We start from the raw sequence: 15187 nt of genomic DNA on the forward strand, positions 1-15187 counted from the left end.
ATTAAAAAATGGCCAATTGTATTTTTTGTTCTGGCAACACTATCGTCTTCCCTTTTTTACCCCCTCTTTACCCCCTCTTTACCCCCTCTATACCCCCTTCCCATTTTTATACTCAATTCAAAAGTTAAGACGTTGCCTGTACAATATAATATGATATTTTCATATAATTCCTTTTATTGTAGTTTATATACTATATTGTAAACTTTTTTTTTCAATTTTGCTTACAATGGATTCGTAATATTTTTCTGATTCTAAAGGTATATATGAACCCATATTTTTTTACTTGTGAAATGATAAAATTGAGTTCGATTTTTTCAATAATTACCTGACAGAATTGAAAAAGTAAGGTGTCAAATTAAAGATCTTACTATTTTTGTTCATAATGGCCATTTTCTTTCTTTTTTTTGTTGCATTTTAGTACCTTAAAATCGACTTAATTTAAAAAAAAAAAAACTTAAATTACTTAAAAAATAAGAGGTCTACAAAAAAACCGATTGCATATCTGAATTCTATGAAAAATTTTACATCTACTACTTACTAAAAGGACCGGCTAGCTATAAAAAAAAAGTTGATACAACTTCTTTTGCTAAATTTACATTTTTAGATTTTTTGGAGCACCTTTCACATATATAACCACAATCTTATGGCCGATTTCTTAGGTTATTCAATAAAGCTATATAACAATAGAATATTAAGCTGTACAAGCCTGTTATTATGATGTAATAATACTTTTATTACAAAACTTTAGAAACAGCCGTAACAGGTTTTTAAAAAAGTTTCACATATTTGTCTGCTTATATTATACTCTTCATTTATATCCTTACCTTCGTCTTAGAAGGATAATAGTTATTTATCACATCGTATTTAAACAGCTTTCCGCGGATATTGAAAGTAAAAATGATAAAATTTAAACTAGTTTTGTTATGCCGGAGAGGCCAATTGTGTGGGCTAACGAAACTGGTATTAATTGTATGACTTTTATTTTGATATTCGTGGAAAATTGTCTGTAATACGGTACTATACATTATTTTACAGTATGGTCGAGAACCGGTTCTAATCCAGCGGATATTAATCGGTTTCGAAGTCATACTGGACTATATGTAAATGATAATAATTGTAATGGTGAAAATCATTGAGAACAAGTACAATTATGTTAACAAGTTGCGCAGTAATTAAAAATATGTTAATGTGAATATATATAACATCACATCATAATAAAGTTATAAAGTGTAACTTTTACGTTTTTGGGCCCTGCGGGGATTTTTTTCATCCGAATACCAGAGAAAAATTACTTTAATATTCGGTTTTAATGTCATATTTAAAAAAAGGCCTCTAGGTGTACTTTAGGTGGTGATGAACTTAGTTTTGGTGTCAAAAAGAAAAAGTAAAATCCCCCCTATTTTTTTTATTTCTTGGGGGTAGTGGTACCCTTCCCAAAATATTTATAAACCTTCCTGGGACCTATGAGAAGCTACCATGTAAAGGAAAACCACTTTCAGAGTGAATATTTTAGCGGCTTTTTAAAAAGTTTAGCTGCTACACAGCCATGTTTCATTGGCGGATTTTTGTGATCTGCTGTTTGCCAGCCTTGGTGATTTGCCAACTGGTGGATTTAGACGGTTTAGGACAATTAAAAGTATGGTAGTATTTTTAATAGCGAAGCTACTCTATAATTCGAAATGTCTGTCCGTCCGTCTGAGACAAAAAGGGGGAAACGTTATTTTCTCGGCTCCCATAAAAGACAGAGGGCTGAAATTTCAAGGGACTAAATATGTTAACATTCTTCATATTTTCACCAAGTTTTATTAAGATTCGTCAATTAGTTGGGGTGCTAGATCGATTCCTACATTTTAAAGTTTTTATGACTTTCTCAACTTCTACTCAAGATAGAAGGCTGATGTTTTCATGGATTGAATACTTTCAGGGATTGAATACTTTCAGGGATTGAATACTTTTATTAAGTTTGATCGAGATTTGCTTATTGGTTGGGGTGCTAGTTCGATTCCTAGATTTTTAAGATTTCATGATTTTCTTCACTCCTATTCAAGATAGACGGCTGATATTTTTAATGATCTAATAAGTTCGCAATTTACATATCCCCACAAAGTTTCATTAATCGATTTGCCTTTTGGATGAGGTGCTAGATCTATTCCTAGATTTTACGTTATAAATCTTATAGTTCATTTTTTTCTGGATATCCATCCATAATATTTGAGCTTCGCTGTTTATGGATGTAATCATCATTGTTTTCATTGTATGTGTTATAGACAATTTTCCATCGATAGTAGGAATAGTAGAATATTGCATTTTGTTGGCTTAGACAAAGCCCCGGGATAACAAAACAGTGATCTTATTTTTCGTGGAAAAATACCCACCAAATATGACAGTATGACAGACGATCAAACAATTATAAAGTGACAGCAAAGTTTAAAATTGATAGGACAATTCTAACATTTTCAAATTGGTTATTAAAGAAACTAATCTACTCTTTTATTTTCAGGGTAAAGAGGAGGTATCCCGTGGGGATGTAAAGTATATGAGCTTCTTGGGGATTCCCTACGCCCAGCCCCCTGTGGGTGAAAATCGCTTTAGAAAACCTGTACCTGCTAAAGGTTAGACTGTGTTCTCCAAAAATATATTTTTCTTATTTTTTGTATTTCTGAAATTGTTTTTATCCCCTGCGGCTGGTCCTAACCCTGTGGGGGTATATTCCTACTTAAATAACATGAACTAAAATATGCATAAAAAATACCTTCCATAAAAAAAATAATTTATGGTCCACATGCAACATGAGGGTATATTTTTATAATCCTAAAAGTAATTGGCCCTTAGTTTGTCTGACAGAATATTTGCATGTCTTTTATGTGTTGACTTTTAACTCTCCAATCAATTTTTATACCAATTACCTTCCTATCTCCTTTGTATTTAGTAGTTGTTTGTGTATCAATGTTTCTTCTTTTCATCTATGCCATTCCTTGCTGATTAGTATCTTTTTAAAAGGACGTGAAAGAATCCACCAATTGTGCGTGGAACTGCCCATTTTTATTATATGACTAGACTATGTTTATATATTGATATTAAAACGACAATCTATCTATCTGCTAATATATCTATCTATCTAATTACGCATGGAGCTGCTCAAAATATCAATTCTTACCTAACCTCTATCTATTTATCTAGGATGGAAGGGTGTTAAAGAAGCAACCATTTACGCAAGGAGCTTCTCATAATATCCATTCTTACCTAACCTCTATCTATCTAAGATGGGAGGGTGTAAAAGAGGCAACCAATTAGGCGTGAAACTGTTCATAATATCCATTCTTACCTAACCTCTATCTATCTATCTAGGATGGGAGGGTGTAAAAGAGGCAACCAATTACACATGGAGCTGTTCATAATATCAATTCTTACCTAACCTCTATCTATCTATCTAGGATGGGAGGGTGTGAAAGAAGCAACCAATTAAGCGTGGAGCTGTTCATAATATCAATTCTTACCTAACCTCTATCTATCTATCTGGGATGGGAGGGTGTAAAAGAGGCAACCAATTACGCGTGGAGCTGTTCATAATATCCATTCTTACCTAACCTCTATCTATCTATCTATCTAGGATGGGAGGATGTAAAAGAGGCAACCAATTACGCGTCGAGCTGTCCCCAGTACCCGTTCTTTGTGAAAGACAAGTTGATTGGAAATGAAGATTGTCTTTATCTGAATGTTCATACCAGAGCTTTAGATGGTGAGAAATTACTTATTTTTTGTTACACATTCATAAACAAGGGGAAACAGAAAAATAGCCTTAAACCATCCTAACCCGTCCCAGAACCTTTATTGGAGAAAAAATTCGGTTAAATGGTTAGAAATTTTTTGGAAGTATAGATTAGTCACATGGACACAGGGATATCAAAGCATATTTTTGCGGGGTTTTTAAAGTTGAGGGGGGTAAATACCCATTTCCCCTCAAAGGGAGGGAGGGGACAGAAAGGTTGCTTATAACTATTCTTACAAGAGTATTAAAACGTCAAGGAACCTAAAATGAAAAATAGAAGCACAATAATCTTATTTTTTGTTCTTAGGAAAGAAACCTGTAATTGTTTACATCCATGGCGGTGCCTTCATTGCTGGCAGTGGTCATACTGATGCTAAATACATGCTCGAAGAGGGATGGATACTTGAAAGTTGAACAAAAAAAATTGGGGTATAGTGTAAAAATAGACCTTAGGTGGTAGCGCAGTGATAAATGGCAGGTGTCTCCATTTAGACAAGAACAAACATTTGCATCTCTATTCTGAAACTAAACAATACTTGTTATCGGTATAAGTTAAGCCCAGAAACACATAAGCTTATTCTGTAATGAAAACAACTAATAAATAAACATATCAAATAAGATCAACATAAATATATTTTTGGCAGCTTTTAACATTAATAAATAACAGCTTGGCATAGCTTAATTAACAATGAAGAAGTCTCCTTCCCACTCTACTTCTTCAACATGATCAGCAGGACTTGTATCTCCTGACTGCTTGGCATGGATCTTATTTGACAGCTTGGCATGGTTATCAGCTTGGCATCATTATGTTCCTGAATGTAACATAAGTTATTTGTAACATTCATTACAATTTGGAGTTTCTTGTTTTGTTGACTAATACTCCTTTTCTCCTTGCACACCCTTGTTCCGGATGTTGCTGACAACCTTGACTCTGGTTGAAAGGACGCTCACTCTCGTACAGACTGCGTAGAAACTCATAATCTGTCATCAATCTAGCATGATCATTTGACAACGTGTTTAGCTTGACTTCTAGTGCTCTAACCTGCTCGTCAGCCTTGTTCTTCTCATGAGTCCTTAGTTCAGCCTGATTTCTCCACCATTTTGTGGCAGCTTTCTCCTTGTATACTTGTGCCTCCTTGTTGTCTACCTGTTGCTCGTAAGCTTTGATTCTTTCTTGACAAATAGCAACCTGCCTCTCTAATGTATCAATCTTGTCCACAGCACCAACAAGCTGGTCTTCATTACAATCTCTTTCCTCTTTTTCTTGTTGGGATTCTTGAACATCTTGAACATCCACCGGCTCTTGTTGCTGGTCATCACATGGTTGTGGCTCATTCTCCTCTTGTGGCTCCACCTGTCTGACGTTCACAGGCTCTGGAGAGTTGACAATGACAAAATCTCTGTCATCAGACCATTCTTGTCCCCACTGAGGTACAGGATCAGATCTTTTCAGCCATTCTTTGTGGGCTGCCAACGCCCCCTCTCTCTCGTCGAATCTCCTCATTGGTCCATGAATCTGGTAGATTTTCCAGTCCTGCCACCCTGGAGTTCTCTGCTCGGAGCATTTAAGTCTTGCATCTTTGGCTGGCTTCTTCTTGGACTTGATTATGAGCTTGTCCATCATGATCTGTCTCATAAACTGATTATCTGAAAATCCAGGAGTTACAGATAAACATAATGGCACCATCAACCTTGGTTCCTTGCTTCTTGGACTGTTGACGCTGTTAAGGTCGCAAAAAGCCTTGTCAAAAACAGTGATGAGAGTTTTTGCAATATTTCTGCAAGCTTCGTAGCTAGGTGTCATTCCTAGGTACACTCCCAGTTGGTTTTCACTCCACATGGAGGCTTTGATACGCAGGGATTTGTTGGTGTCGGATAGCTGCGCCATAATAGCCCTGTGAATATTCACGCGGGTGACGCCCATCTGGTCGTTCAATGTGTGAACAAACCTATTAAATTCTGCAACCTGGTTCCACACAGTGGCGTGATTGGGAACAAAGTAAGCTGTACTGAAGCTAAGCTTGTTAGCTCTTTGAGCTTCAACCTCTTGTTTAATCTCATTGAGATAACCTTTAAGTGTTTCCATATTACTCCCGCCGACGAATTTCTGATAGGACATAATCACCAGGTTCTTGCTGGTCTCCTGGTCGCGGATGGCATCAATGATGATCTCTGTCATCTCCTTGGCTGACTTATCGGCAAGGGAAATCCACCGCTTACCTATCCTCTCCTCGTCCCACAGCTCCTCGTACATCTTGAAGCTTGCGAAGACTACGTCGACGTCCTTGCGGTTAAATCTGGCCGCGTTAGGCATGTTTAATTCTGAAAAGAAAATTGCACTTGGTATCGTTTTTGATTTATATATAATAAAATCAACAATAATGTCAGCTTGATATCTTTTGCCATATTAAAAAAAAAATATAGGCCAATATTGTTTTTAAAATCGAAGTAAAAAGAAAATATGTGTAAAAAAAAACTGAACTTGATATGTTTGTCAAATTAGAATTGACCAAAAATGATTTAAATAACTTGTTTAAAATACGTTTTAATTAGATAATTCTTGAAAATGTATCGGATTTTGGTATCGTTTGCTTTTTGTTTTAAGCCAACAAAAGTTTTAATAATAATACTGTTTGGTATATTTGCCGTAAAAGAACGATAAAAAAATAATGGATTTTTAACACAATTTTTATGAAATTTGTACTATACGAAGATTTCTTATCACATTTTTGTTACTATTCTCATACTTTCATATAATAAATGCTGGGATTAAGTTGCTTTTTAACTTAAAAATTGAAAAATGAGGAATTTTGAGCTGTCCCGGCTCGATTCTGAAATTCGCGCATGGTCAAAGAATGCCGCGTTTCTTGTTTTACTTTCTGTTGTATGATGTTGCCAACTTTGACGCATTTTGTATACCACGAAGTGTCTGTTGTCTTGTTATTTTCCCAGCGTACATTGTGTAGCCTCGTAAATTTCTTAATTGTATTAAAAAACGTATTTTACACGATTTTTATTATAATTTGTTCAAATTTGGGTTTTTGGGTAATTTTTGTAATTTTTATGTTGGATTTTCTGTCTTTTTGGTATTTTTATTGAATTTTCTTGGTATTTTTGTGGATTTTTATTTGAATTTTTGTGTTTTTGTAATATTTTACAAATATACAATTTCTTGGTATCGATGTTAACCTTGTTAGGTTAATCCAGGTTATAGATTCTCAGTCTCTAATTAATCTTAGGGTGTCATATCTCATTTTTCCAGATTCTAACACCTCCATCAGGGGAATCTTGTTAACCCCTCGTTTTGTTAATTGATCCGCCAACATATGTTCTCCTTTGACCCATCTTATCTCCTTCACTCTTTCTGTCTCTATCATTTCTTTGATGACTGCAATATCACCACGTAACTGCCTTTCGGACACTTCTGATTCTGAGTATACTGCCGTTCTTGCAGAATAGTTGTCTGTAATGGCCTTTACTTCCAGATTGATCTTTCCATTATACAGTTCTGATAACATCATCTTCAATGCAATAGCCGCATCCAGACCATTATATAATGCTTGAGTCTCTGCTCCCAGAGTACTAAGCACTTTCCTCTTTAGCTTCCCGCTCTTCCATTCCAGGGGTGCCACTTTTCCATTCTTCATGTTAACTAAAAAGATCACATATCCACCACAACTATCTGTATTTTCATTCAAGTTCCTGAACGCCGCATCCGTATACACAATGACTTCACAATCTTCCAAGTTGTCTAGATTTGACACCATTATTGACATCTCCAATTTCTTAAGTCTCTCAGCTACGTTTTTAGCTCTTATCAGGTCCTCCACTACTCCTCCTTTGAATTTCATTGACAGATCTATCATCTCAAATGCAAGGTCCGGTCTTGTTGCTCTTGCAGTCCAATTTACTACTCCAGTCAACTGCCTCAAGAGAGTTAGCTCCTCATGTGTCATCTCTCTCTTTCTATTCTTCAATTGTTGAAGATCCACCACTGGGATCTTGACGTTCTTGACATACTTATCTTGATCAATTCTGATACCCTGTTCTGTTTGTTTCATAAAGAATCCTGTATACATGAATTCACGGGTTTCAGACTTTCCAACCTTGAAGCACGCTAATACCTGAGGCATGATAACTTTGTTAAAATAGTCATTACCGGCGTGGAGAAAATCATCCACATGTAATGCAACAATACCTATTAGAATACCGTCTTTGATTAGATAAAACACTCCTGAATCATACACACTTGTTTTGAATCCAAGTTTCTTTAGTTTTTCAACAACCTTTAGATACCACTTTCTGCTTGCATCCTTCAGACCGTACAGGCACTTATTCAATAACCATAACTTGTTTGTCATGTTTGCTTCCTTCGGTGGTTTCACATAAACCTCCCTATCCATCTGACTTCCTTGAAGGAATGCTGATGTTATATCAGTAGTACTAATGTCCCAACCTTCTGTTGCAGCAATTGACAAGATTAATTTCATCGAATGCTTTTGTACAGTAGGGCTATCCGTTGGAAATTCTCCATCTTCTTGGAATCCTCTTGCTGTAAGTCTGGCTCTTTTCTCCGTTCCTTTCTCTGTCAGCACCCAGGTGGTTGTTATCCTGTCTTGCCCTTCGTCATCTACTATGTTGTAAGTGTTAAACGCTTGTAACTTGCTCAGTTCTTCCATTTTAGCCGTCATACATTCAGGTGAATCTCTCTGTTCCTTGGGTACCATGACAGCTAGTACACTTTCTGCTACTAACAATACAATTTCTTCCTCTTCATTCTCCATTCTTACTTTTCTTTTATCAATATCCTCTATTTTTAGTGTTTTACCTGTGTCAAGACGTATGTTTAACATAACTTCTTCATCATCCACATGTTGTTCATCCTCTGTGTTTTCGTATCTTATATCTCTCTTTGAGACTTCATCATGAAATACATTTCCATTATCAAGCTGTATATTGTACCATCCGGCATGTTTTCCTCCTACTTTTCCTCCATGTCCCAGAATGATACCTTTTTCCCATTTACCATTTTCCAGAATTTCAATTCTGTCGTTTCTTTTCAGTATAGCCGCCGCATTTCTGATTGTTCCATCATCATTTATTTCTGGTAACGGTTTTTGGCTTACCTTTTTCCTTTTTCTTCCTTTGTTCGTGTTGCTGTCTGCTTGATTTTCATTATCTCCTGCGTTTTCACCTTGAGGTTCAGTTTCTACTTGCTCAGTAGTTTGAGGTACATCTGTGTTATCTCTGTCCTCTTGTTCTTGAGTTATTGGAGCTTCCAACTCTTCCTCATTTCTAATCTGAATCTCTTCGGTGTTACTTTCCCTGTTCTCTTTTTCATTCATTGTAAGACTGTTCAAGTCTGGAACACAGTTGTCAGTGTAACTGCTTGTCTGCCTTCTCGTTTGTATCGGTTCTGTTCTTGATTCTGTGTTGTTTTCATTCTCATTGTTCTCGTGTTTCTCTTTCTCAACAATATCTTTTGCTAGTTCTTCACCTGCCTTGATGATTCTATTGGCGCTCACTCTATAGTAGATTGAGCCAATCCTAATGAAAATCACCTTACTGTCTTGAAATACTACCTTGGCGGGCCCTCTCCAAGTATCTTCTCCTTCCTTCTTGAAGTAGACAATGTCTCCCTTTTCATAGATAGTGTCATTGATTCTTATCTTGGCTCTCAAAGCTCTCTTTATGCGTTCGCATCTCTCTGACTTGGTATATGCTACTCTGGATGCATGTATGGCATTAAGAGTATCCATCATTTCTTTGCTTTTCTGTGGTTCCTCCCAAGCTGGAGGTGGATCTTCAAGAATATTTGGAAGTTTGATGTTTCTCCCAAACACTATCTGATATGGTGAAAACCCCCTCACGCTTGACATTGAATTTACAGCTGTTACCGCCCATGACAGTGCTACTTCCAGACTCATTGCTGGGAACTCTCTTTTTACTGCAACTGTCACTGAATCAGTTGTGCCATGATTTTTCTCCATCATGCCATTTTGCCAGGGGGAATTGGCCCCCGTGGACAACAACTGCACATTCAATAGGCTGGCAGCCTCACGCAGTTCCTCATTGTTAAATTCACCGCCATTATCTGTCAAGATCTTGTCAACTCTTCCAAATATTGGAAGCCATTTGGTGGTGAATGCTTTGACTATTTCTGAAGCTTCTTTGCTTTTGATTATCGTGGCAACTTGGTATCTGCTGAAAGTATCAATCATATATAGGATGTATATATTTTTGTCTTTATCCCATACTTTCAAGTCCATGGCTAGAACTTGACCAAAGTCATTTGACAGAGGTGGAGCTACAGCCGGTCTATCTGGCGATCTTTTTCTAAGAATGCAGCCTTCGCACCTATTCATTATTTTGTCAATCATTTTTGAATACTTGTCCTGCCACTTACCTGCTTCTTTCAAGATAGTCACAAACTGCAGTTTGGAACGATGTCCGAATTGGCGATGGATTTTCTCTAGTGCTTTGATCTGTGTTTTATCATCGTCTCCATCTAGTTCAGCAATGCATGCTTCTTCTAGCTCTTCGTTATTCATCAACAAGTCTACTACATAATGCCCAGCATTAGTTGTTGTAAGAATCAATGGCTTGCCGTTGATGTATCCTTTGTCATTCTTGATATCAAGAGACATTCCTAGTTTCTTCATCTCTCCCTTTGATAGCAGTAGGGGAATATCTGAAGATATAACATCTATGGGTATAATATTTTCTTCTCCTCCTATTTTAACTGGTATTTTATATTTAGCAATAGATTTGAGTCTTCCTTGATTCCCAAATAAGAAGTGTTTGTTGCTTTTATTTGGTCCAATCAGTTTTCCTTTCATATCATCTGGCAACGCCTCCAAATAAACCTTCATCCATTTTTCTCCACAGATGGAGCTAGTGCAGCAGGTGTCCAGAGCTGCTTTGTTTAGAGCCTCTGCTGTGAAGCTACTTAAATCCTCCTTGTTATCTGAGCAATAAACTGAACAGAATGCTTCTCCTCCTTCTTCTTGTTCTGATTCTGAAGCTGAGATCTCTAGCAGTACTTTTTCATCCTTATCTGTTTCTTTGTTTGTTATGTACACTTCTTTGTATCTCTTATCTTTTCTGTTCTCCATTGCATCTGGACAATTGGCTATTAAATGCGTGTTTGCTTTACAGCATGAACATCTAAGTGGCCTTCCATCTGGACCGGGGGGGTTTTTGGGTTTTGTTCTATAAAATTGCCTCCCATTGCTCTCTTGTTGCGAATTGTTAGCTTTATATCCCCCACTTTTATTTTGGTATCGGTTTTTTGAATTTTGGTATCGTTTATTATGATTTGGTGGCGGTTTCCAGCCTTTGGCAATATACGCTTCATCGGTAGAGTTGTTACGAATGTCGTCGTCCGTTTTGGAATTATTTTGGGATAATAATACATTATTTTCATTATTTGATGTATTTTTATCGCCGTTTTGTCCGAGAATTTCGCGCATTTTTGCCTTAACCGTTTCATATCTTTTTCCATCATCTTTAGTAACGTTGCAGACTGATTTAATTAACATTCTTTCATAACCATTCAAATCTGCTGTACCTATCAAATCCATTGCTAGACACATATCCATTGTTGCACCCGTAGGGCGAATTTTTAATTGTTCAACTTTTTTCATGAGTTTATCAAACTCTATAATATAGTCGTTCAACGACTGTCCTTTCTTTCTATGGATTGTTTTCAAATTATCATGTGTGTCATACACATCCTGCTCAGAATCTACCCAAAATCTGCCCTTTAAAAATTCAATTATCTTGGACACACCTTTATCGTCCTCGATTAACTTTTCCGGCGGACATTCTTTAAACACGTCTTCCCGCAGGGTTGCTCCATAACGTTCGCTCGATCTAGGTAGTTCTTGCGCTAAAATGAACCCTTGTTCCTTGCTTGGTATGTTTGTGGTTTTAGACCACGCTGTAACGACGGACGCCCAAGTTGCGAACTGTTCATATTCTTCAATATTAGGGACAGGCATACCCTTCCCATAGTACCATTTCTCCTTTTCCCCTTTTCCTTCCGACATTTTTGTTTCTGGGCTTATATCCTGATTTTTAGTTTTTAAACCCTCTAATTCTGACACCTCAGTTTTGTTATCTTTCAAACCCCCACTTGGCGGCTTGATATCGGGACTATTCCCCTTTGAACCACAGTTCCCTTCCAGTTTGATATCGGTGCACCGCTCTGCTTGATATCGTTATTGTTGCTCTACCGTAGACGCTTTTCGAATAGAGTTTTAATTAATTAATCACTTCAGAGAATATGAGAGAGATGTTTTTCTTACAAAATATTAAGACAATGCCGTAGTCGTTTTTATTACTTTGCTACCATTGTAAAAATAGACCTTAGGTGGTAGCGCAGTGATAAATGGCAGGTGTCTCCATTTAGACAAGAACAAACATTTGCATCTCTATTCTGAAACTAAACAATACTTGTTATCGGTATAAGTTAAGCCCAGAAACACATAAGCTTATTCTGTAATGAAAACAACTAATAAATAAACATATCAAATAAGATCAACATAAATATATTTTTGGCAGCTTTTAACATTAATAAATAACAGCTTGGCATAGCTTAATTAACAATGAAGAAGTCTCCTTCCCACTCTACTTCTTCAACATGATCAGCAGGACTTGTATCTCCTGACTGCTTGGCATGGATCTTATTTGACAGCTTGGCATGGTTATCAGCTTGGCATCATTATGTTCCTGAATGTAACATAAGTTATTTGTAACATATAGTTCCTTTCGTGGCAACGCTCCTTAAGGGGCGATTCTTCGTTTTTTTTTCATAGTAGCTTTTCTCCTATTTCTAGCCCCTGTAGGGGGCTCTAACCCTGCGGGGCCAATTGCCTAACCCTGATGGGCAATCACCTAACTCATTATAGACTAACCTTACCTAAAATAACCTATCAAAATTTAATTTAAAAATACGACGAATAGCCCCTTAAGCGGCGTTGCCATTAAAGGGACTATTCCCAAAAATTGTTAGCAGTGAATGTACTCTATAAGTGCCCGTGCCTCTTTGTTTTCTTTGTATTTTTGTCTGTTTCTTTGACTTTAAAGCTCTCTAATCTATTGCTCTCTTTCTCTCTTTTATCCTTATTTTACATTTTTTATGTGCTTTTGTGATCAATGTTTGACAATTTTTAAGTATCCTTCCCCAGGATATCGTGTTTGTGTCCCTGCAATACAGGCTCGGAGTTTTTGGCTTCCTTACTACAGAGGACTTGGCTGCTCCAGGTATAATAGGAAAAAAAATACATGTTGACACCTAAGTTTTGAATTTTAGATTTTACTGTATTTTTTAAATAAAAACTGGAACATATTTTTGTTGTTCTATTAATTGCATTAAAAAACGAAGAACATAAGCCATTAATCATTAAATTTTGATAACTATAAGTGGGGTAAAATGGCTTTCAAAAAAAAACACACTGTATAACTTTGGGAAGTTACTTTGTACTTTGTATTCCATTCCTTTCAGACAATGGTTATGCAATCAAGGTTCTGAACATTTTATAATTATTTTTATAATTTGCACAGCATAATACAGGCATATTAGCTTATTTAAGACTAGAGGCCTCTAGTGGTACTTTAAATGTTTTTTTTTTTAAATTATAAAACATAACATGTCTATGTTGCGTTTAGGTCTTTACGTGACATGTGTCGCGTTCAAGTCTCTACATAGAAAAAAAAATTGATTTTTTGTGATTTCTCTTGGGAAGGTGGTGTCCTCCCCCAAAATAGTTATAAACCTTCCTGGGACTTATGAGAAGCTACCCTGTTAATGAGAACCCGATTGGTTCAGCGGTTAGCGAGATCATTCGGTACAGACAAACCGACAGACACACAGACAAATAGACATCCTGTTACTTTGAACCCTTACAGTTGATCATTTCAAGTTAATCAATGTAATCTACATATTTAGGAAACTGGGGTCTGCATGACCAGCAGCTAGCCTTGAAATGGGTTAAACAAAACATAAAGAAATTTGGCGGGAATCCCGAGATGATTACACTTATTGGAATGTCCGCTGGTGGCGCTAGTGTACACTATCATCTGCTCTCACCACAGAGTGATGGACTTTTCCACAGGCAAAAATTCTAGTTTTTAATTTATTTTATTAAATTTCCTATCCCTTATTCTTGTTTTTTTCTTCCTTTTTGCCTATTGAACTTTCGAAAAGCTTTGCTATTATCTAATTAGGACCTAATAGAATATTAAAACTATAATTACTTTGTTTCCAGGGCACTAGCAATGTCGGGGTCAGCCCTCTGTTGGTGGGCAAATTTACCTAACCAGAGAGATACAGCAGTACAGCTTGCTAATAAGGTAAATAGTCGCGCGAAGCGGGTATAATTTTTCAAACCCTCTCTAAATTCAAGGGGTGTGTGACTTTAAACTTTACACCTCCTCCAATAGTTGTTTTAAGGGGTTGTTTAAGGGGGTAATCCCAGGAGGATGGTTGGTTTTACAACCCATAATTTTTCTTTGCACACCACTAAATTGAATAATAGGCAGGGCTAAATATATAGACATACTAAATGTATAGTTAGATATGTATAATGTATAGAGATAGATACAAATTTTGTGATATTTGTACACTTTTATATGATGTTTAAATTTCTTTTATAGGTTGGATGTCCATCTGATGAATCCTCAGACTTGGTGGAGTGTTTACGAGGACTTCCTATGGAAGATATTATGGTTGCACAGGAATGGAAAACATTAATTGTCCTATCTATTTCAAACCTTGCATAGGATTCCTGTAACAATAAAGAATGATTCGTATTATCTCTGCAACCACTACTAGGATTTCCGTATGTTAATTTTTCAACAATTTAATTATTAAATTATTGTTCTCTTCAATTTATTTAAAAAAATGATTTATCAAAAATATAATAACGTAAGTTCTTTGATGCTCTTATATGAAGATTAAATTCTTCTATTTGATAGTTCCACAAGCGGCTACGACCTTAGTATCTAGGAACCGGTATTCGAAGAGGGAAAGAGGGGCTAGAAAAATGAAATAAAAACCATCTTAAATCTGGTAATATGATCTGTCTAAAACCATTACAGGATCTATGTGAAGCTTACCTAAAATGAAAACCAAATCGATTCAGTAATTATCAAAATTTTAAGCTTCAGACAAAACCCTTACTACTTCATACAATAGGATTAGAGTTCTGTACAAAAAAAATCAGTTAAATGTTTGTCATCTTCCAGGAACAGCTGTACGCTTGGAGGCAAGGACAAACAGAAGTGGAACCTATGAACATTTGGTCACCTAGGTGGGTTTGCTAGATAGATAGATAGATGGTGGATTTAAAGATAGATAAATATATTTTGGATAGATGGTGGATAGATAGATAGATAGATAGATGGTGGTTAGAT

The 15187-nt window shown here is 36.4% G+C and overlaps 1 protein-coding gene across 2 annotated transcripts in view; it reads left to right on the forward strand.

The window, feature by feature from the left end:
- The first annotated feature begins 1464 nt into the window (after positions 1-1464).
- LOC145306618 (venom carboxylesterase-6-like) overlaps positions 1465-15187 on the forward strand; it is a 33621-nt gene continuing 19898 nt past the window's right edge. For both annotated transcript variants that reach the window (XM_080148846.1, XM_080148847.1), the window contains exons 1-9: positions 1465-1636; positions 2501-2612; positions 3611-3739; positions 4077-4160; positions 12959-13036; positions 13722-13887; positions 14041-14125; positions 14429-14506; positions 15017-15084. In XM_080148846.1, the coding sequence (XP_080004972.1) occupies positions 1547-1636; positions 2501-2612; positions 3611-3739; positions 4077-4160; positions 12959-13036; positions 13722-13887; positions 14041-14125; positions 14429-14506; positions 15017-15084 (890 nt within the window). In that variant the 5' untranslated portion in view covers positions 1465-1546. The remainder of the gene's footprint in view (positions 1637-2500; positions 2613-3610; positions 3740-4076; positions 4161-12958; positions 13037-13721; positions 13888-14040; positions 14126-14428; positions 14507-15016; positions 15085-15187) is intronic.

The sequence above is a fragment of the Acartia tonsa genome, chromosome 14 (genome assembly GCF_053477335.1).
Source record: "Acartia tonsa isolate MP-2025a chromosome 14, ASM5347733v1, whole genome shotgun sequence".
Lineage (NCBI taxonomy): Eukaryota > Metazoa > Arthropoda > Copepoda > Calanoida > Acartiidae > Acartia > Acartia tonsa.